Raw genomic sequence first — 23,289 nt, forward strand, 5'->3', positions numbered from 1 at the left:
GAGTCAGACACAACTGAGCGACTGAATAACAACTCCTTCACTGCCCCATGCAAGACAGTTGACTGATATCCAGCCATAAATATTCATCTGCTTGAGATGCATCACTGGTTTTATATGCATTCTTTCTGTTCTCAGCTTAATATTTTTTATAATTATTATTCTATTGAACGCTCATCCAATCAAGTAGTTTTCCTCAATCAACGACAGGTTAAAGAGATTTTCATGTCAGTAGAAATAAATCTACTATTTCCTTTTAAATTTCACCTATTCCATTTGGAATGAATCATTCTCTATGAACGATCGTGATTATGACCATTCTCTACTTGTTTGCACAGTTTATCAATTAGTTTATGGTTGTGGAATGGAGAGCCATATATATTGTTTTTCACAATTTAAAAAAAAAAACAACCTTTTTTTGGAATATTTGTAGCTTATCAGAAAAGTTGCAAAGATAGTAAGAGGGTTCCTTTACACCCCTCACCCCGTCTCCCTGAGTGTGGACACTTACATTGCCACAGTGTGGGGTCACAGCTAAGAAACTGAAAGGCTCGCATTACTCTAAACTGGACTCCACGCTCCACTCAGTCATGCTCTCTATCTCATGAGCGAGCCTGTGCAGCACGTCTGACGCTCACCACACAGCCCAGGGAAGAGGGCACAGCGGCCAGGAGGTTACACCCATGTGGCCAAGTCAGACCAGTGCCTTCCCAGGTGGCACTGCATGGTAAAGAATCTGCCTGCCCGCACAAGAGATGTAAGAGACTCAGGTTCGATCCCTGGGTCGGGAAGATCGCCTGGAGAAGGGAATGGCACTCCACTCGAGGATTCTTGCCTGGAAAATTCCATGGGCAGAGGAGCCTGGAGGGCTACAGTCCATGGGGCTGCAAAGAGTCAGGCATGGCTGAGTTCATGACCAGTGCCTTGGCTGGAGAGACCTACAGAGTCAGAGGAGGCGCTGGGACAGAAACTCCTGTTTTCCTTTCCCTTCCATAGATCTCCCTGTGGCAGGGGTGGGGGGCACTGTCCTTTCCCTCAAAAGGTTTCTTTCTGTGGCTTCTCCTTATGTTTCTGGTTCTTCCTCTGGGTCATTTCAGCATCTTCTTGCTATACTCTCCCCTTCCTTTCCTAACTTAAGCCAGGCTCCTCACCATTCTGAACCTTGGTTTCTACATCTGTGAAATGGGTACAGAGTTCCTGGTGTACAGCAGGTATTCAACAGATTTCTACTTCTTTCAAAGTTCAAGGCTGAAAGACTCCAACATAAATTTTCTTTAAACTACATGGTCATAAGGTGCACAATCATGCAATGTGTGATCTAGAACAAGCTTTAAGGACCATCTCCTCCCACCCTTTCATGCTGGGGAGGAAGGGCCACCCTCCCTGGCCTCACCTTGGTGAGGAGTCCTGAGCACGCTAGTGAGGAGCAGTCGAGTTTGCCAATCCTGCTGGCCAGGGTGGTACTTGTGCCCTCAAGACCCAGATGTCCCCCCTCCTCTGGTTTAAATGCTGACCCCTTGGAGCCTGGCCTCAGGCGGGGGTCGGCACAGCTGACTGCAGGAGGCAGGACAATCAGGGGTGGGGGCCTGACCTCTGCTAAATGTCAGCTGCCCCGGGGCAGAGGGGGGGACTGGTCTCCACTGGCTTTGGGGGAGGCGGGAGGGAGCTCCCGTCCCCACCACGGATTCTAGCCCTGCTCTTGCAAAGGCAGACCAGGCCGGCAGGGTGAACGGAGTGGCAAAGGGCTGAGGCCCGTAGAGGCAGGAGGATGGGAGCTCTTGCTGGGGCAGGGACCGCGCACGAGGCGACACTGCAGACTGAGGTCAGCATGGCAGAGGTCTCCAGAGTGACCCTCCCGAGGGCTGTTAGGACCTGGCAAGGCAGCCCCATCCTTCTGGTGGATCATTGCTCCCCACTTGCAGCCTGTCTCTGTGAGACACCCCAATCCCAGCCCTCCCTGGACTGAACTGGCCGTGAGCGGTGAAGGGCAAGGCTGGGGCCACCACTCAGACAAAATCTCCTGGCAGCAGTGAACACAGGCCCCAGGAAGGTAAGAGAAACTCAGGCAAGGGGCCCCCACAGCCCTGCTGAGGTCACACTGACCCAGCTGCCCCTCGGCTCCCCAGTCAGACTGGCTTTCAGGATCTAGTTACCCCTGGCCAGCTGCGCCCTTTGGAGGACAGACTCTCCAGGGCCTGGGGGTCCTCCTCTGAATTGCAGGGCCCTTCAGGGTGAAGCCGTGTGATAAGGCCCCAGCCCGGCTTGCTGCCAAGAATCACGGAGTAGAGTGTGTCTCACTCGTGGCTCGAGCTGCTGGGAGGCTGACAGACACAGAGGCTGGCCCAGAGCAAGGCAGTGCCTCAGAGGCCAAGTTTTCTGGGACACTGTTACACACAGCTGTCTGGGTTGGGTTTTTTTTGTTGTTGTTGAACTTGTTCTTGGCCTGATCTCTTTTTATCTTATCTTCAACTATTTTCAAATACGTTTTATAGACTGAGTGGCCTATAAACAAGAAACCAAGTAAATAAATAAGCATGGGCACTGGGGTCTCATGTAAGTCTTGCCCACCCAGGGAGACTGAGGATTTTGACCACCGTTTTCACAGATGGGGAAACTGAGACTCAGAAAGATGGCAAGACTTTCCCCAAAGGATATTAGGAAGGCGACCGAATCAGGACCTGAAGGTAAGTTCTGTTCCCGAACCAGGCTCTGCTTCCTTACATCTGAGACCACAGCCCTCCTTGGTGCTTCTGGCCTGGCTGCGGACTAAAGACGTGGAACCAAACTAGGCCCCCGCTTCAGCAGCTCTCCCTCCATTATAAAGCTTCATCTAGAACCATCAGGTGTACCAATAAAGCTGATGGTCACCGACACTTACAGGCCAGCTACTGTCCTGAGCACATCACATGTATGTCCTCACCGGATCCCCCCACCATGCAGCAGGTACTACTCTTTCCCATTTTACAGATGAGGAGACCGAGGCCAGAGAGATGGTATAACTTGCTCAGTGACACACAATTAGTAAGGGTCAGACTCAGTCCTGTGGGGTCAATTGTGGGATCTCATCCAGTGGTAAAGCTGTCCTGGGTCCCTTCCATCTGCCAAGTCCAGCCCAAGTCGGGTGATAAGGGTCCCATGGAGAGTCCACCAGTGACCAGTAAAGGCAGTCCATGGATGGAACAGCCACCACCGCATTTGACCCATGTGACCCCCTGCAGAGTGTCACCCAACCCATCTCCTCCATTTACTCAGTGACTACTTACTGAGAGCTGGCTGAGTGCCAGGTGCGGCACTGGCCCTGGGAACACAGCAAATCAGGACCACAAGAGCCCCCGCCTCATGGCGCCGGAGCAGGGCGCGCGGGGCACGGGGCTGTGGCAACTAAACTGAGCCAAATCATACGGTATGTTAAAAAGACGTGCTCTGGAGAAAAATAAAACGGTAAAGGCTAAGAGCAGGCAGGTTCAGAGGTAATCAGGTGGCCAGAGCGGGCCTTAAAAACAGTGAGGCCAGAAGACAAGGGAGGAGGGGCAGCAGAACAGAGTGCTGGAGTGCGGCTTTCATGGGAGGATGCTAAGCGTCCGGGCTCAGCTGGGCTGCTCTGCTGAGAACCGACGGTCACCGGAACAGAGCAGGGAGGGTGGCGAGGAGGCCGCGGCACTGTCTGGGTGAGAGGTGGGGTGCAGGCAGCGGTCAGACCCGGCGTGAAGTGTGAGCGACGAGTCACCCTCGGTGACTCCACGACCTGCAGGATGGACCCACCTTTGACTGGGGCGGAAGTCATCCCTCAACCACTTCCATGGAGATGGAAAATGGCAGAGCTGGGCTGGAGGCAGCTCTTGTCTCTGCAGGGTCCTCTCTAAGTGCCTTGCCCACTTCAAATGAAGACACCGAATGAGAGAGACCAATCCAGAGCCCCATCCCGCCCTGTCCCTTCTTCCCAGCGCTGAGCCCATCTCCCCATCCATCTGTCTCCTTGTCTCTGGACACGAGCCCCCAGGGGCAGGGAGCTATCATGGAGCGAGCTTCAACCAGAGCCTCTACCTGGGTGCGCACAGAGCCTAGAACCAGATAGCCCAGCTCAAACCTCTGGCTCTGCCATTTCCTATCTGCGTGGCCTCTGGGCAGGTGAAAGTAACTTTCCTTCTTTGGCTCATCTAGAAAATGAGGGTTCAATAATAACCCATGTGAAGCTCCTAGCACAGTGTGAGAACCCGATAAGCATTAGCTCTTCTTACCGCTACTGTTATTCCCCCACCTGGAAGAAGAGTAGGGAGGGCCTTCAGCTGGCGGGAGGGGGCAGCAGGCGCACAGGCTGGACCACAGCTGAGCCCCTGGCGGGGCCTGGGGCCTGGTGGGTGCTTTCTTGTTTAACCGCAGCAAGGAGTCGAGTGGGGGCGCTCAGCTGGAGCCTGGTCAGAACCTGAGTCTGATGGAAGATGGGCTGGAAGACAGTGCCCTGCTTCCCTGGGCTCCACAGGGGCTCCACAGAAAGGAGGGAAGAACTGGGAGACTCTCTGGAAGCCTCCCTAAATTAAGACCCCTGGCCACACACACACACACAAGCACACCCACTCATTCACTCACTTCGTGGGTTGCACCAGCCTCAGGGCCCTGGGTCTCCTGCAGGAAGGTGATGGGAATGGACCAGATGCTTCCCGACAGTCAGATAATCATGGCTGCAGGAAGCTGAAACTGACCCAGACCCAGGATGCTGGCAGGACCAGCCCACCCTGGGCCTCCTCTTTCTGTACTGACTCACAGCCGTGGCCGTGCTCGGAAGGTTCCAGCTGAACAGACTGGCTTTCTACCCTGCCTCTTCCTGCTCCTCCCTCCTTCTTGTGACCTCTTCCCCCGGCCTCTGCTTGATAAGCTTGTGAGGTGAGAGAAGGAAGATGAGCCCAAAGCCCACGACCCAGTCACGGCCTTGGGGTCTGGGCTCAGGCTGCGTCCAGTGGGGGCTGCCAGCCAGAGAGAAGACAGGTGCTCCCTGGAGGCCATGGGCTGGACTCGTGTGCTAGTCAGGCAGGCGGCAGCCTCCCGGGTGTGGATGCACCCTGATAGCTGTCACCTGGTGACCAGGCTCCTGTGGCGCTCTCCATGGTCCTGAGCTCACATGCGCTGACCAGGGTCCTAGCTCGGCCCTTGGCCGGCCTCACCCTGGCCCCTGCCAGCCTCTGCTGTGGTCTTGCGGCTTCATGTCCCCTGGTCACCACCCTCTGGCCCCCTACCCCATCTGCCTCACAACACCTTGCTGACAGCTGTGATCCCTGGTGTCCTCAGCTTGGGAGCAGCCACGGGGCACCCAACTCCTCTGGCTGGCAGACGGGGCCAGCAGTGAACAGGTCTGACACCTAGGAGGTGCTCAGGGCATCCTTGGAATATCCATGGGGGACATCTTGGAGGTTGCACAGCCCACCCTCTCTCTCCACTCCTAGCAGGAATCTACAGCCCCCAACCCAAGAGTACCTTCAGATGGACTCTCACCAGCTGCCATGTGCTTCAGCGGGCATCTTGACTGAGCCGAAGTTCTGCCTTGCACCCCATTCCAGTTCCGCTCTACAGTACCCAAGGGCTCTGGCTAGCTCCGTGTGCCAGGCTTTGCTCCTGGCCAGCTTTGTAAATGACTGGGCCAATTTGGGGTGGGGGGGCTCCTTACTGCTGACTGGCACCCATCACCTTGCAGCGCATTCTCAGTGACTTATCTGGCTTTCAGAACCAAACCTCTTGGCCCAGGTCAGTGCCCCTCCCGCGTGCCCATCTGGCCTCTGCTTATCCAATTCTGAGTACCGCCCATTCCAGGCCATTTGGGCTGCTAGAAATTCTTCTTTCTTTTGGCCTCAATCAGCTTCCCTGGAGCTTCTGCCACCACTTCCGGGTTCTTCCTTGGGGCTCAGCAGAGGAAACCAGTGTCTCAGGGACCAGAAGATAGCAACCAGCTCCCTCTGAGTCTGGAACTAAATAAGGGTCTTTCCGACGTGAGGTTCCCCTATCCCACATTGAAGAGAGACGGGCTGAGGAGGTGGCTACAGAACATGATGGATCCCAGAGCTCTGGCAAGGTGGGAGAAACAGCTGATGCTGAATCATCTCCTTATTTTATTCATTCCTTTGGTTCATATCCATCAGGCTGGCTCCACAAGGAACAAGCCTACACCCAGGGTCACTTGACAGCCAGTGCATCACCCAGGCTGCTGGTGCCCATTTACCAAGAACCTGCTATGACCCAGGTGCTGCCTGATGCGAGGGCTGGAGAAAAAATCAGGGGCAGATTCCCGGGGCCGAGCCTGAAGGAAGGTACGTGGGTCTCCATTTCACAGATGAAGAAACATGGGGCTTCGAGAGGTTAAGCTACTCACTCCGCCACCCAGGGCTTGTGGGAATGAAGATGAGATGGAAGACTGAGGCTCTCCGAGCATCCTGCACGTGCCAACAGGTAGACCTGGAGCACAGTGGGGTTGCAGATTTGGGAGTCCTGCCCTGGGCTGGACAAGAATGGCTGAGGGTGGGTCTGGTGCACCAGGACCCTCGGTCCCCAGGAATTCTGCTCCCATAGAATCCCCTGGAGAGAGGGAATCGGCTCAAGGGAAGGACTCCATCTGCCCAGGTGACCAGAATGTCCTGGCAAAACCTGTTTCCTGGGGGGGGGGGGGGGGGGGGAGGGGGCACAGCTGCCGCTCTCCCCATCCACAGATAAGAAACCGAGCCCCAGAACGGCCAGGCAGAGCCACACCGGGAGCCAGTTCTTGGACCAGCCAGATGGGGCACTGAGGCCACTTCCCTGGGCTCAAGGCTCTGGACCCTGCTTTCTCTGCTGGCTTGGCTCCAGGGAGTGGGCCTGGATTAAGAACTACAGAATGACTGGTGGCTCAGATGGTGAAGAATCGGCCTGCAATGCGGGAGACCTGGGTTCCATCCCTGGGTGGAGAAGATCCCCTGGAGAAGGGAATGGCTACCCGCTCCAGTATTCTTGCCTGGAGAATCCCATGCACAGAGGACTCCATGGGGTTGCAAAGAGTCAAACACGTCTGAGTGACTAACACTAACTGCTAAATACTAGGTGACTGAGGGAGGCAGCTGGAGGAGGCATGCTGCCCTCGGAGGAGCCCAGACATGCCGGGACCAAGAAGGGGCTGAAGGCAGGGCCTGGGGAAGGTCTAGGAAGGTGGAAGAGCGGGAGCAGAGCCGTGAGGGACCAGCTGGTGCCCCTGGTCTGTGCCAGGCGGGGACACAGGCTGACTTGAGCTGGGGGAGCGGGGGTAGGGGGTGGCTAGGCCTGGATCTGCACAGAGAGGTCACCTGAGGCAGCATCCAGACCCTGCAGCCAGATGGCAGGGCCTTGCCACTTCCCTGGGCCTCAGCTTCCTCACCAGTGAAATGAAGCGATGATATGGCCACATCATGGGGCAGTGGTGAGGGGTCTGCGTATCTGAAGTGCCTGCAACAGGAGGTGTGTGTGTGAGACAACAGCTGGTGAGGGGCACATGGGGAACGTCTGTCACGGGAGGAGGGAGACCACTGAGGCCTCTGAGGTGGAAGCGGGGACTCCAGGGTGGCTCTGGGGATGAGGAGAGAGGCTGGATGCAGAGACCTACAAACATCCTACAGAAAGGGCTCTGTGGGCGCTGAGAACAGGTGTTCCCAAAGCAAGGCACCCCCCAAGGTGCCCCAGCCCTAACCCTAACTGCCCCCGGACATGACCAGGGGGCCACTGGACCAGGGGTGTCCCGTCTCCTGCAATCCCTGCTTTGGGTCTGTCACCCTTGGCAGCAACAGGCCTCATCCTCTGCCTCGCCCACCTCTGTCCCCACACTGTTCTCTTAAGTCAGGTGGGCCTGCGCTCGCCACACCCAGCCTGGGGCCCAGACAGACAGATAGACATTCAGCGAGTGTTTGGGGCAAGCCAGAGGGAAAAGCTTTGGCCAATACTTTGGCCACCTGATGTAAAGAGCCGACTCATTGGGAAAGACCCCGATGCTGGGAAACATTGAGGGCAGGAGAAGGGGGTAGCAGAGGATGAGATGATTTGATGGCATCACTGACTCCAGGGACATGAGTTTGAGCAAGCTCCAGGAGATAGTGAAGGACAGGGAAGCCTGGCGTGCTGCAGGGAAGAGTGAGACACGACTGAGCGACTGAACAACAGAGGGAGGCGCACTAGGGTGGAATTCCAGGCACAAGGATCTGGCTGCGTCCGTTCGCTTCAGCAGAGCCACGCAGCCGTGGGGGTGGGGGTGGGGGGCCGCAGGGGCAGGGTGGAGGGAAGGCCCCCAGGGGCTGTGAGAGGGCCTTGGGAGATGTAAGGGCCACCATCAGGCCCCTGGTGCTTCTGCCTGCCCTGGGGTGGGTGGAGAGAGCAGACTGGTTCCTGGCAATGGAGCCGGGGGTGCAGCAGGGAGCCAGGTTTTGGGGGGAGGTCCTCATAGAGCTCAGTCCAGGGGAGGGACAGAGGACAAATGAGAAAACCAACCAACAGAGGATGCCAGGTGTCAGGGAGGGCCTCCCAAGGAGAGGACCCTTCAGCAGAGACCCAAGGTCGAGAAGGAGCCACCATGCAGACGGGGGACAGCAGTCCAGGCCCTGGGCCAAGGGCACAGAAGCCATGTGTTGGGAACCCCAGCGCAGGGGCAGCAAAGCAGGGGCCCCAAGCCTGGGGAGGGGTGCGGGGCCTCGAGGGGTGGCACAGACCTTCCCCACACTTCAGGGGCGGCTAGGGCAGAAGCCTGGGCACCCATCTTGGTCAGCACCCTCTTGGATCAGCAATCCCAAGGCATGTGCAAAACTTTCAGTCTAAAATAGAACCAGAGGAGGACTTCGTGGGCTTAAGTGGTTAAGACTCCATGCTCCCAAGGCAGGGGTCATGGGTTCAATCCCTGGTCGGGGAACTAAGATCCCGCATGCCACGCGGCCCAAAACCATATAAATAAAATAGAACCAGAGGGTATACAAAGTGGAGTTTCTCACACATGTACCCTCAGGAGGACCAAACTTAAGGATTAGGAGACCTGACTTCCTATAAATGCTGGATTTATAGAAAACTGATAGTGTTGATCAGAGGTAGCCTCCCATCAACCTTGGAAAGTTCTGCCAGAAGCCACCAGCTGGGAGGAAGTGGAGCCCCGTACACCACCTCTGCGACTCCTTACTCAGGATTTCCAGGACGAAGGCTAGGCTGCCACATTGAGCCTTACCTGGGGAGGGGCCTCCAGCAGGAGTCCGTGGGCCTGAGTCTGTGGGTCACAGTCCTCCCTGGCTCTGGCACGTGCCTGGACCAGCCACCAGAGCCCCATACCCAGGACAGCTGCACCCTCCCAAACCCCCTTGACTGGCAGCTTCCCTCCCCTTCCCCTGTAACGATGTGAGTCCTCCCACCCCACCCTGAGATGCTCTGCAAGGTTGGCCTGCGTTGACTTCAAACTGCATTTCAGGGACTTCCCTGGTGGTCCAGTGGCTAAGACGCTGCACTTCCCAATGTAGGGGACCCGGTTCGATCCCTGGTCAGGGAACTAGATCCCACATGTCACAACTAAGAGCTTGCATGCCACAACTAAAGATCTCTCGTGCCACAACTAAGACCCAGCACAGCCAAATAATAAATAAAAATTAAAAAAAAAAAAACACACATTTCACAAAACTTAGAGTTTCCTGAGAAAGGCTGAGGGAGCCCCAGGGCCCTTTCCCAGCCCCTCATCCAACTCCAATGGAACAGATCACCCTGAACAGGGTCCCATGTTACAGTCTCCAGTAGCTTGAAGGGGGTCTGGTGCTCCAAAAAGTTGGGGAACCTCTGAGGCCAGGCCTGGACTCAGGAGCTCTGGGGGCCTGAAACCTCTCAGAGGACCTGACTCTTGCTGCCCCCTGCCCACACCCTCTCTTTTTATCCCCACCTTCCCCAATATCTTCTCCCTGGTCCTACTGGCCCGGAACTCAGACAGTGAGGGAACCACACAATTGCACCCCCACTCGGGGGTTTCTGTTTGCTTGCTGTTTGCCAGTTGGGCCTGACCACATGGCCTGGGGACCCCCGGGCTCCTGTGCCCACAGCCATCGCCACCAGCCTGTTGCCAATATGGGCCGAAGAAGCGGGCCCACCTGAGGCCTATCCCAGAGCCGCCCTCTGGCAGGGACACTAAGTACTTTTGCTCCAATTGGATCCTGTCATTAGCCGCCAGCGCCATCACAGGTGAAAAAAGAGGTTCAGGGTCGGAGTGCCCAGCCTGACCCCCCCTCTAAGTGGCGGCAGAGTGTCCGACCTGGACCCTAGGGCTTTCCGTTCCCCGCCACCCTCCCCTGCCTTGCTCTCTGCCTGGCCCCTCCCTGGAGCCCCCAGGCCCATCCTCCCCTCCCCTGACCCGGTACCTGCCCCAGACCCCAGGGTGGGAAGCCACAGGTGAGGCAGCGTCCCGTCCCAGCGGCTGCAAGGCGCTGCCCGACCCAGTGCCCAGCGCCCACGGCCGGACAGCAGCTGCTTCCTCCCTGAGGGCGGTCCCCACCCCGCAGGCTGCGCGCAGGCCGCAGGAAGGTAGGTGGCTACGTGATGAGCCGCCTCGGCCTGGCCTGGCGCCAGCTCTGCCCTTCACAGGGGGTGACTTCCTGGCTCCACCTCCTCACACTTGTCCGGGCCTCAGTCTCCTCATCCACTGAGGTACAAACAGATAACCAGGCGGCAGGGCAGGGCGAGGCAGCCCCACCCTGACGGAGCCGCTCCCCAGAGCCAGGGGCCGAGGAGGTGGAGGACCTGGGGTTTCCATCTCGCAGGTGAGGGGCCTACTGGTACCCTGCACTCGGGAAACTGCAAGCCCAGCTCCTCTGGGGGCCTGCCCCTGCTCCCTCTCTGGGTGGAAGGTCACTGTGAACCCTGCCCTGATTCCCAGGACCGACTCAAAGGACGTGAGTCTGAGTAAACTCCGGGAGTTGGTGATGGACAGGGAGGCCTGGCGTGCTGCAGTCCATGGGGTCGCAGAGAGTTGGACAAGACCGAGCAACTGAACTGATACTGCCCTGACTCGCTGAGGGTGCCCGCGGATCAGAAATCAGCGTGCTACTCTACTGCCTGGCTCCATGTCCAAGTCCATCGCGGACCAGGGCCGTAGTTCTCTGTGTTAGGAACGGCCCTCTCCAGGGTCCTCCAGAGAGGGTCACGATATGAAGCTGGCCCTGGCGCCGGAGAAGCATGGCCGGCAGAACTGCCAGCGTTGGTGCTGCTGGAGGTGGGATGCGTTAGAAGTCTTTAAACACTCTTTCCACACCCCTGGGGCTCCCTTCTACCCCCCATGCACCCCCCAGCTTAGCCTTCATCTCTCAGCGCGGGTCGGGGGGGCTTCAAACCCCGACTGCTCAGGAGCCCCCAACTGCCTGAGGGAACCGTCCTGTCATTCTGTCTGTCTGCCCCACAGCCCAACCCAGTCGGGTGGCTGAAGACCTGAGTGAGGAGAGTTGAGAGGACATTCCCATGTGGGGGGCCGGCCCACGGGCTCTCTCTGCAGAGAGAGACGGGCTGGGAGAGGCAGGGTGCCATGCAGTGCTGGAACGGGGAGGAAGGTGGGAGGAGGCCAGGGTCCAGCCAGGGTGGGGCCAAGGCAACAGGGAGGGGAGCGCAGGCCTGCAGTAATGACTCAGGCGGACTATTAATCATTAATAGAGCTTCTGATTGAAGGATGGAGAAGAACCCAGCTCCTTCCAGTATAGGACAGGAACATGCTGCCCAGCTTTCACAGAATGTGGACAGAAGCCCGCCTCATGCAGGCCCATTGCTCATATCTTTATCAGTTCAGTTCAGTCGCTCATTCGTGTCCGACTCTTTGCAACCGCATGGACTGCAGCACGCCAGGCCTCCCTGTCCATCACTCCCAGAGTTTACCCACATCTTTATGGAGCCCACCAAAGCCAGTGGGAGGAGACTCCCCCAGAGATCCCTGCATCTCGGGCCTGCAGCTCTTGGCCCACCTCCCAGCTGCTTGTCCTTCCAGACCCAAATGACCCGCCCTGGCCCGTCAGGCGAGAGGGTGGCCAGAGCAGACGGCCCTACCCCGCCTCAGTGTCCACATCTGTGGAACAGAGATCAGGCTCACAGCGAGGAGAAACAAAGCCGGTCAGGCCGGGGCTGAGCACCTTCTGCCTCTATGAGAGCGGGAACTCATTTCCAGGCCCAGCGCGGTAGGAGATGCCCCCAGTCCCATCTCTCAGGAGGCGGGGCAGGGCACTGCGATTCGGGCAGCAGCTGCCCGGAATCCAGACTCCAGAGGCACTCTTCTCAAATCTGGCCCCCGTGCCTTCGAACGCCTGTGAGATCCTGGGCAGGTCACTTAGTATCCCTGAACCTCAGAGGCCCTCATCTGCCATGTGGGACCACCCCATCCCCTCACCCCAGGAGGATTAATCAGGATAACACCCAAAGAGAGAGACCAGTCCGCAGAGCTTCCAGGCTGGGGTCAATGCCCGCTCTCCACATGCCCTCTGTGTGCCTGGATGGCCTGGCAGGGATGCTGGTAGGCCAGTTGGCACTTCCCTCCAAAAGGCCCCTCCTCCTTGTCCTCCTCACTGGTCTCCCTCTTGCCTATATCTTTTTTCATCTTGAAATTTTTTTGTCTTGGCCACCTCCAGGCAAGTGGGATCTCAGCTTCCCAGCCAGGGATTGAACCCATGCCCCCTGCAGTGAAAGCGCAGAGTCCTAGCCACTGGACTGGCAGGGAAGTCCCCTCTCTTGAAATTCTCAATTTGTGAACAAAGGGCCCTACGTTTTCCTTTGGCATTGAGCCCCACCAGTTCTGTCACTGCAAAGGCCCCTTCGGGCCACATCCCCCTGCTCTGAACGCTCACTGCACTCAGAATAAAATCCCAACTCCTTTCTGTACCCACAGGTCCTGGCCATCTGGTCCCTGCATCTTTGCTGACCTCACGTCCCTTGTCCACGTGACTCCGGCCACAGTCCCTGCCTCCCGTCCCTTCCCACCCCAGGCTCACCTTCCTCGGGGTCCTCGCCCTGACTGTTCCCTCCACCCAGAATGCCCTTCCCTCGGATCTCCACATGTCAGCTGCTGCTCAGGGGGCCCTTCCTGACCAACCAGCTAAAGCAGTGGTCCCCTCCCGGTCATGGGCTCCACACACTCCTCACTGCGGAAGTGATCTGTCTCCTTGTTTATGTGTTAGTGGTCTGTCTCCCCCACCCACACCCTGCTCGCTTGGAATGTCAACAACAGGAGAGCAGGGTCACCATGGGCCACAGTCACCCGTCCCTGCTGCTCCCCACTCCCTAAGGGAAAGCCCGGGCCTGGAGCAGGAGCTCCACAAACAGCTGCTGAGTGAGGACTGGAACCCGGATGAGACGTGATGCTAGACTCCCCGGTGGCAAGTATCAATCCGGATTGGAGGTGCCTGGGGCACCCGGCTCACCGGTGCACTCCCTCGCCTAGCAGGATGCTCTCCGCTTGCCCCTTCCCTGCCCCCAGCCCTGCCGAGATCAGCGCCATCCTTCCCAGGCAGGCAGCCCCAGCAGTGCCAGCCCCTCCCGCTCAGGCTCGCCCATCCTCCAGGGACAATGTACAAAGGGCCACTTCAGCTCCATCTCCAGCCCAGAAGGCCTGAGTCGGGGAGGGGAGGGGAGGGGAGGGGAGGGGAGGGGAGGGGAGGGCCCGCCCCACCCCTTCTCTGTCCTCACGTGCTTTCTCTTGCACAGGCTGGGTGGGCAAGAGAGTCAAGCTGCAGCTGGAGGAACTCTGTCCCAGGCGTTGCACCCTGGGAGGTCGGGGTGGGAGAGTGCCTGTGCTGGGGGGCGGGGGGTAAGAGGGTGCCCATGCCCAGGGTGGTGGGGGTGCCCAGGCACAGGACGCAGGCAGAGGTTGGTCCCTGTGTTCCTAGGCAGTGGGAGTGGAAGGTTTCCCATGGGCACCTCCCCACGTCCACAGGGCGGGCGCGGGGGGGGGGGGGGGGGGTGGCAGGGTGCACCTGTGCACGCAGGAGGCCCGAGCGCCGGCTGGGCTGAGGCACACAGACGGGCAGACCCCGTGGGATCTGGGACGGGCTGCAGGGAGGGCAGGGACCTGGGCTTTACAGTCAGTTCCCATCATGCCTGCCTGCCACCCTCGGCCGCAAGATAGGGCGCAAAGAACTCGCTCCAACGGTTGTTCTAACAACCTGAGCCGATGACCCGTGACCTGAGCCTGGCACCGAGGACAGGGACAACTGCGGCCGTTACCAACTTGCCTCCTTCTGCGCCCTGTTGGTGATGTGAGCTGCCACCCGGGAGCCCACGCCAGGACCCCAGGAGCCACCGTAAAGCCTCCCTCTCGCTGACCCTACACCCCGGTCACCAAGGCAGGTCTATTCCGCGCCCTGGAACCTCTCAAGCCCCACCCTCACCCTGTGCCCCGTCTCCTGCTGGCTGTGCCACTGCCAACGCTCACCTGGACAGCAGCTGCGGCCTTCCTGGGGGCTCTCAGCCAGGTGCCCTGGGGCCAGGCAGGCGCCACATCTGACGCTGCCCCTCCCAGCCTGGCCCTCAGGATAAAGTCCAGACCTCTCAGGAGGCTCCAAGTTTCTGTGTAATTTTACACTCCCCGGCCCCACGCCGGACTCGGGAGGGTTCAGCTGAACTGGACTTGACTCCCTCCAGGCCTCTCTGACCCTAGCCTGTGGACAGAGCCAAGCCATCTCAACCCTGGCCTGGCCCCCCAATACCCTGGGGTCCCCAGCTCCAGCCCAGCGCCTGACACAGAGGCTTGGAGAATGAATGAATGAAAGACCCCCACCCACCCCCCAAATCCACACACTGTACTTTTCAGTTAGTGCCGCTGGGCTCTCGGGTCTGGTCGGGGGCTTGGAAAGGTGGCTGCAACTCCTAGCTCTGTCTTCCGTGTGACCTCGCGCTCAGGACGCCCCAGTGAAGGGGCTCATCTACGTGCATCCTAAGGGTCCCTTCCAACGGGCTGGTGGTAAAGGGAGACACAGTTCTGAGACTCCATCCTCAGAACGTTCTGAGCAGCGTGACGCCTGCTGTCCGTGAGGAGGGACGGGAAGGTGGGAAGTGAAGCAACCGCTTCGAGCAGGTTACGATCCTTCCCACCATGGCTCATCACTCTGTGCTCAGTGCCCAGTCCAGGCCTGGCACACTAGTAGGTGCTCAAGCGGCTGCTGCTGAGGGAGGAAATGGGCTTGAGCCCTGGCTCTGCCACCCCCAGCTCTGCGACCCCAAGCAAAACTCCCACTCTCTCCAGGCTTGTCTGTGGCGGTGTGAAAGGGAAGCTGGTAACGCTGCCTGCAGGCTCCCCGGAAGGTTTGGGGGCTGCACCTGGCCCCGGGGCGGCAGCTCCTGCCACCCGGGAACCTGAGCACCATAATTAACCTCCTGCTGGGTGCAGTCCTGAGCAGGTACACAGCTGTTTGGCTCTGCGGCTCTGGGCACCTGGTGAGCCTCCTGGAGGCTAAACAATGAGCCTTTTCTCTTTTCCCTCCCTGATTCTTCTCTGTCCTACCCAGCCTTCGAGGGGCTACAGCATCCCTGGGTCAGGACCTGACTGTCCCCACTAGGCACTGTCCGTAAGCCGTCACCACTGGAGGGCATATCACACAGGGCTGCCGGCACTAGGCCCGTGCTCCTTAATTTCACGGGTGCTACCAATCTGTTCTTGCCCAATAATGACTTAGTTCTTCCCGCCCACTGGATCCACGGAGCATTCTGGAACAGGCTGGCGCTCAGATTTCCCGCCTACCATGGGGCAGGAGACAGGGAATGAAATAGTAGGGACAGAACCGTCACCACAGGTGAGAAGGTCATCCCAGGGGCCAGGTAGCTGGGGTCCCGGCCTTGGCAATTCCGCTAACCTCCCGAGAGACCCTGAGCACCAAGAGCAGCGTCCCCTTCCCAGGCGGTGCGCTTCATCCTAGCTCATCTTCACAAGCCCACTTCACAGACAGGGAAACCCAGGCTTAGAGAGTGGACGTGCCTCATCCAAGGAGGCTGTACGAAGGGACTGGCTCAGCGGAAACCACGTGAATGCCCATTACTGCTCCCCAAGATAAGGGCCTCCCCATTCTCTCTGGACCTCAGTTTCCCACTGACCCCTGGGGGCACAGACATGACCTTCCAGCTTGACCCATATCAGCATTCCACATTCCAACAGGCCGCATTCTAGGTTTGCTGCTCCATGTTTCCTCTCCAAGTTCCATCTTCTAGTTTCCCTGGTCTGAATTGGGGGAGGGGGTTCCTACTTTCTGGGTGCTGTGTTCTGGGTTCTAGTTCCAAGGCTTGCCTCTCATAGAAAGTTCTGTAGCTGGAGAGACTGCCCGGGTGGTACACTGGATAAGAATCCACCTGCCAACACAGGGGGCATGGGTTCAATCTCTGGTCCGGGAAGATTCCACAGGCTGTGGAGCAACCAAGCCCGTGCAGCACAACTACTGAGTCCGAGTGCTGCAACTGCTGAAGCCAGCGCGCCCAGAGGCCATGCTCCACGGCAAGACACCACCACGATGGGAAGCCCATGCACCCCAACTAGAGAAAACCCTTGAGCAACGAAGAGCCGGTACAGCCAAAAATAAATAAATAATTTAAAAAAAAATAAAGTTCTGCAGCCCAGGTTCTCCAGCCAACACACTCCCTCTTCAGGGCACTGTGCCCTCCTCCTAGCGCCAGCAGCAGCACTCACAGTCCAGGGCTCTGTGGTCCTAGAACAGCGAAACCAGCAAGGAGGGCCCGCTCGGGCTCCCAGGGCCATGGCGGGATCGCGGAGCACACCCACAGCCCTAGCAGGAATGCCCCTCCCCACCCCTCTCCTTGTCACCCCAGGATGCTGTCCTGACCACCCCCCATGCCTACTGGCCTCCATTCCCCACCAGCCCGCTCTGTAATGGCCCCACGAGACAGGCACTTCCCAAGGGCAGAGACCTTGGGCCACTCAGCTTCTGGGTCATAGCCTGGCACCTCCTTGTGGGCACTGAATAAATGCTTGCTGAATGAATTAGCTAGGCATGCTGGGGGCTGACGGGATCACACACGGGCACAGCCTAAGGGACATGCCTTCGTATGATGGAGGTGCTCCTGCTGTGTGCGTGCTCAGGTAACTCACCAAAAAAAAAAAGGCACAAAAACACAGACATGAGCACACCCTGCCCTGGAATGTAGCCCAGCCCCTGGCACAGAGAAGACACCCGGTGATCAAGTGCTAAAACGAATGACTGCTTTGTACCAAGGACAGAGTCAGGGGCAGTGGTGGAGACAGAGATCGAGTTCCCACTGGGAATCGGGGCTCAGCTGTCATTGGGAAGACCATGACCACAGGTGGAGAACTTGACCATGGCTCAGAAGGACTGCCGGAAATGCACTTAGAGACGGGGTCAGTCAGGGGACAGTCAATCCACTGGGCACAGGGGTTGGGGGGACAGTAATGTCAGCAGCCCTGGGGTCGCCTCTGGTTGGAAGGGGCAGGGGTGGCTTCCTAGGTGAATGGCAACACCTGGGTGGAGTGGGCTGGCTTTCCGGGTTAAGAGTCCAGCACAGTAACGGCCCTGAGGCGGGAATGTGGGGTGTGCAGGGGAAGAGGTGCAGAGGCTGGACTGGGGCCACAGGAAGGAAGTCGGACGTGTGGACGGAATTCTCAGGGCACAGCATCCCAGTACCCCCTGACCTGGACTCTCATTGACCCAGTTTCCAGGAATGAGAGAGACGGACGCTGTGTGCCCCCAGTGCACCTGTTCGGAGAGACATCCCTGGGGCCGGGCAACTCCTACCCTGAGACCCCACAGCCAGCCTCCCTGGAGGCTATTCATGAGCAGGGACCCCAGAATCCAACAAATGGGGAGCTGGCTGTTCTCACAGCCCCTTTTCTTATCTCTCTTAGAACCTAACTCCATCTTCCTGGTTCTAAAGGTTTCTCATACATTCTGGGGAATCTGGACATCACAGCGAAAGAGACAGAATGATACCACTCACCAACCTGCCACTCCTGGGCTAACACTGTAGCCTAAGTTCTTGTAGACTTTTTTCCTGAGCACCTTTTTGCTGGAATGAACTATTGGCATGGATTTCCCACCAGTTTGGGGGCAACACGCATTTTTCCTAAGGAGCTTTGTCTGCACGCCAGAGGACCAGAGGGCAGGCCTGAGCCCTGGGGACTCTGCTCTCCTCGCCTCCTGTTCCTCCACCCCCTGACCAGGACCCCACTGAGAAACACCCTAGCGTGGGAAAGGAATAGGGGCGGGCTGCAAACCCACAGTCCTGGGCACTCCTCCTATAGACCACAAAGCTCTGGGTCAGTGCCAAGCGCCCCGGGACTCAACGTCCCCTCTGTGAAATGGGTGGCCTCAGTCTGGCCCCCTCTCTAGGCTGAGGTGACCGTCACCTGGCTGGACTGAGCTTCACAGTTGCTTCCAGGAGCCATGCCAGGAGGCCCCTTGACCTTTCCTGTAACCCCCTCCCTTTGCCACCTGGACACAAGGAACAGCAGAGCAAGCCCCACGGCTGGCCCTGGTGACCTCCACCCCAGTCCCCCGACCCAGTCCTCTCTGTTCCACTCCACTAGCATCCCCCCTCCACCAGGCCCTCAACAGACCTCCCTGCGCAAGGGTCTCCTCCCATGAACACAGACAGACAGGAATCTGGGGTAGTAGGAATGCCGCATGGCTTCCTGGAGGAATCTTATAGGATGGATGAGTCAGGAGAGGAAGGGCACTTGGAGACAGAGGGACAGCACCGTACAGGCCAGAGAGGGAGTCGGCCCCGGGGCTGCTAGCCTGGGTCGGGGTAGGGCAGCTGATGCGGCGCCCCTGAGATGCTGAAACGAAATCACGCCAGAAAGCACCAGCATCTCCTTCCCATTCGTGCCATAAACATGAGTTACGACACACGCACAGTCCCAGGTGATGGTCGGGAAGGCACCTTCTCCATCATTCACCTAAACTGGCTAATCTGCCTTGTTTCCGGAAGTGGCCCTCACCCTCCACTCTCAGAATTACCATTTAGCAAATACTTAAATACTTCTCAAGTGCCTCCTCGTGTGAGGCACGGTGCCAGCCCCCCAGAGGGTGCCTGTGTGCCCAGCCCAGGAGCCAGTGCCCCCACTTAATGGGTAGCTCCCCACTTGGTCCTTCTTCCCCAGTCACCTCAATTCAATGCCAGACCGCGTGCCAAGCCCCCAGTAAAAGAGGAGGGCGGCCACGAGGGGCTTGTCTAAAGTGCTAAGTGTGGACTCTGGGGGGGTCCATACAGGTCCCAGCCCGCGACCTGTTCCCTGGAGGAGGTGGCGGCAGCAGGTGCTGAGATAAAAGCAATGGGCTTGGGAAGGGAGGGATGGGAGGGGTGGGACAGTGTGGTTGTTGCAGAGCTGGGGGTGGGGGCAGAGAGAACACAGGAAGCAGCTGAGTCACAGAGGCTGAAGGGGTCTCGTGAGGCAGCATGGAATTCATGGGGCCAAGCTGTGGTTCCTGAAGTCCACAGGCCTCAGAATCCCCAGGGGATGCAAAACTATAGATTTCCAACCCTCCCTGCCAGGGTGGGATTCTGACTTGGTGGGACGGGGCAGGGAGCCTGGAAAATCCATACTATCCGCCTGGTGCCCAGGCAAGGCTGAGCGGGCCCTCCTGAGGCAGGGTCCCAGCCTATGAGCAGGAAGCAGGCAGCCCCAGGGCCCCCAAGAGGGTGGCCTGGAGGGCGGGGTGGGGTGAGGCGGCAGTCCAAGGTGTCCGAGCCACAGAGAGCAGTCATCTCTGGGTGATGGAAGGGCCTGGACAGGCAGCCCCATCCTACAGGCTGGGGACCTACAGGCTGGATATGATGGATCCCAGCCCTGCCACTTCCCGGCCCTGGGTCTCCAGCCCCTTCGAATTGCCAAATGGGATAATAATAGTACCTACCTCGTGGGAAGTTAGGAGGTGTCTCTGAGATAATGCAGACAAAGTGCTTTGGCCCAGCGCCCAGCACGTAGTAAGTGCTCAATAAAGAGCTGCAAATTATTATGACTGGAAAGTCCTCCATCTCGGGTCTCTGGCATCCAGAATCTCAGAGACGGCCTCTGGCCACCCTCCCTAGCTCAGACCTCAGACCGCCTGGCCTGCTCCTTCTGGGAAATTCCTGGCCTGCCTAGAGGGGTAGCCAGAGGCTGGGCCCTCAGGAGACCCCAGCATCAGCACAGACTCCTACCTTCTGTCCTGGCCTTCACCCCGTACGCCACCCCATCCCACCCCCGGGATTCCCACTTCAGTGGGAACCAAAGTCTTAGCCAAATAAGCTCTAAACTCATAAGACAACAGAGTAATTAGGTGTGTGAATGATTCCTATTGTTCCGATTTTATTTTTATAGAAAAGATGAAAATAAGTGAGCCAACAGGGGAATTTCAGCAATGCAAGGAAAAGTATTCCCTGTTAACCTTCTGGATTATAAGCAAGGCCTTGTGCCCCTTGTCAGCCCACTCTAGACCATGCGAGGGTGGTCCACTACCCTTCCACCCACCCAGGCCTGCTTCTAGTCCTTGGGAATTTCTCACCCCTTCCTGAAGCCTCTTTTCCCTTCTGGGAGATGGCGACAAGCAAGGTCCTTGTGACCATTCTGCTGCAAGTGAGGCTGTCCACTGGAGGTTCAGTGTCCTTGATCAGGGATGGAGAAGGAGGAGGAATAGGTGGAAGGAAGACAAAGGATGCTCCCTTGGGCTGATAATCACACATTTATTCATTCACTCACTCATTCACTCATTCATTTGTGCTCCTGTAGGTCCATGGAGCTCACCGTCTGTCAGGGTCACACAATAACAAACATGCTGGCATCACATGGAGGCTTTTGGTGAGTAACAGAGCGCCGGGGGACAGAAGGAGGAACAGACATTCAGGTAGTGAGAACAGCATAAGCAAAGGAATAGAATCTGAGGTTTGGGGCCTGTGTGGACCACATTTCAGAGCTCTGTTGGGCTAAAGCATGGGGTCCAGCTGGGCCATTCTATGCTAAGGCCCAGGCCAAGGTCAAGGGGAGGCCCCTGGGAGGAGAAGGGGTTAGAGAGGAGAGAGGCAGGGTCAGAGGTGTGGAGGGAAGGAGAATACCCACCATTCCCTCTGCCCTCCTCCCTGTGGATACTTATTCAGGGTACTCTCTCACCCCACTCTCAGCCTATCCAGTGCCCTCCAACAAGCCCCCCGCAGCTACAGTATCACATGGCCGCTCCTCAAGTCTATCTGACCAACAGCTCCTGGGGACTCTCCTCCTTGTTCTACTGTTATTTATTAAGCACCTACTGAACGCCTGGGTGCTGTACCAGCTCCCACTGTGAGACTGTTAAACTGTTGGCAGCTCAAAATCAGTCCTGCTGGGAAGATTTCCACTACAGAAACTGGCCACCACTGCTGACTGGCGAGCCAGCAGACCACTGCCCCCTGCCCAAGCAATGGGTATAGAGAGGCAGGACCCAGCCCACAGGGACTCACAGACAGAGGGGAAGACAACAGGAAAGTGGACCACACATCTACTGTGGCAAGCTGGGTGAACAGGGAGACTCATTCTAGAAGGGGGGCAGCGAAAGCCCACTGGAAACTGAACGAAGCTCTTCAAATAGGAATAGTGTGCGTCTCCCCATTTTAGAGATACGGAAACTGAGGCACAGAGTACTGTCACATGGTAAGAAGTGACAGGATCAGAATTGGAACCTGGGCCACTGGATCTAGAATCTTTGCTCTTTCTGCACTTGACTGCCTCATGGCACAGTTATTGAGACTGTTCCCTGCCTGCAAGCTGCCAGCACAGAGCTAGGCAGACCGTGGATATCTGTGCCCACGTGTCCAGGGGTACCTGCTGCCCAATTTGATTCGAAGCTCTGGCGGGCAAGGCCTGTGTCCTCTCCACCAGGCTGCCCAGCAAAGTACCCCTCGCAGGAGGATATCATGCTTGTTGGCCAGAATATCTGAAGAAACTTCTGGAAGGGAGCCCTGTTCCCATGTGATAGACTAGAGAGCTGGCTGGGAAGGGGTGCACCGTGTGCCGGCCTGGGGAACAAAAATTGGCCTTGGGGAGCAGAGCAGAGTCCCCTGATTGACATGGCTGGGGGCCAGAAGGTGGTGGGTGTCTACATAGGCAAGAAGAGGCTGTCCGTGCAGACTCCCCTGCCCAGGTCGCTCTTCACTGCTACTTTTGTCTCCTCTGAGAAGGAAGACAGAGACACTCAGCTCCCCCAAGCCTCAGCTTCCTCCTGGTCACAGCCAGCCCTCACAGAATCCTCACCATCAAGTGGACATGGCCTGCCAGCTGGAATCAGTGTCCCTGTTTCACAGGTAAAAATACCCATGGAGCTGCCAGCCATTTCCTAGGTGTGTCTCAGGTGCTGGGTGTACCTGTTCGTGTAGACGCAGCATCTCATGCAGTCCTCACCACAACTGAGTGAAGGAATCTCCCCATTTGTCAGACATGGAAATTGAGGTTCAGAAGGCTGGCTGGCCAAGGTGGTCCGGCTATCTCAGTGAAAGTGATCAGCAATGTGGGTCAAGTAGCCCTGAGCACATCAAGGGCGCTGGGCAGACCCGCAGAAGGGGGTCAGCTGGGCCCGCCGGTGCCATCCCAGCCGGTCTCCTTGCTGTCCTCACGCCAGCTCCCTGGGGTGGCCCACCACCTCACCTCCACCTGGCCTTCCTTTCCTCCAGCTTCAGCTCCCCTCTCTTCAGTGGCTTCTCATGTCGGCCCCCAGCAGGGCTTTGGCTGTCCCCCACCTCCAGCTCTCAGCACACTCAGCACATCTTGGAGCCTTGCCTTATCCATCCCTCCGCCCAGAATACCCTTCCCACTATCTCTCCCAAGCAAACCCTTCCAGCTTCCTTTTATGTCTTCCAGCAAGTTCCCTCTCCCCCAAGGGGAGAGGGGGCTGAGGGCCCCTTTTCAAACTTTCCCAGGATCCTGTGTCTATCTCTTCAGCTGGCAGAAACATTGATAACCCTGCAGAATGGCCAGGTCCTCCCGGTGGGGCATTGGGGGAAGTGGGGTGGGGTGGGGGGAGGAACTTGTCTTGCTCTTTCTTCCATCCCCAGGCTTGGCCCATTGCCTGGATTTTTAGTAACTGCCCTGGAGGTGACACAAGTCTTCCCCATCGAGGCAGATCTGGGCTGGTGGCCCAGGAGTGGAGTGCTATGTGGACCCAGAGAGAGCCCTGGCTGGGGGACCAGAGAGAGAGCTCACTGGGGCAGTGGTCCTGCCCACTTCTAGGAAGTCTCCTGGAGCCTAAAGAGAGTCACCCAACCTCAGATCACCAGGGCTGGCTGAGACCCATCTCTGCCTCTCTGGCACCCTAGCTCAGGCACCCCCCCCCCCCCAATACAACCCAGGTGCAGTCC

At 57.9% G+C, this 23,289-nt stretch overlaps 1 protein-coding gene across 15 annotated transcripts in view; it reads right to left on the reverse strand.

Moving 5' to 3' along the window:
* The window catches only part of MGAT3 (beta-1,4-mannosyl-glycoprotein 4-beta-N-acetylglucosaminyltransferase), a 39,242-nt gene that overhangs the window by 6,364 nt on the left and 9,589 nt on the right, over positions 1-23,289 (reverse strand). Inside the window, exons 1-2 of one of the 15 annotated variants that reach the window (XM_061124499.1) lie at positions 14,399-16,517; positions 8,685-8,786 (exon numbers count right to left, since the gene is read on the reverse strand). The exons of 3 other annotated variants lie outside the window; for them this stretch is intronic. In XM_061124499.1, the coding sequence (XP_060980482.1) occupies positions 8,685-8,731 (47 nt within the window). In that variant the 5' untranslated portion in view covers positions 8,732-8,786; positions 14,399-16,517. 11 more of the 15 variants (XM_061124498.1, XM_061124509.1, XM_061124507.1 and 8 more) reach the window with 11 other exon arrangements.

Source organism: Dama dama, chromosome 22, assembly GCF_033118175.1.
Source record: "Dama dama isolate Ldn47 chromosome 22, ASM3311817v1, whole genome shotgun sequence".
Lineage (NCBI taxonomy): Eukaryota > Metazoa > Chordata > Mammalia > Artiodactyla > Cervidae > Dama > Dama dama.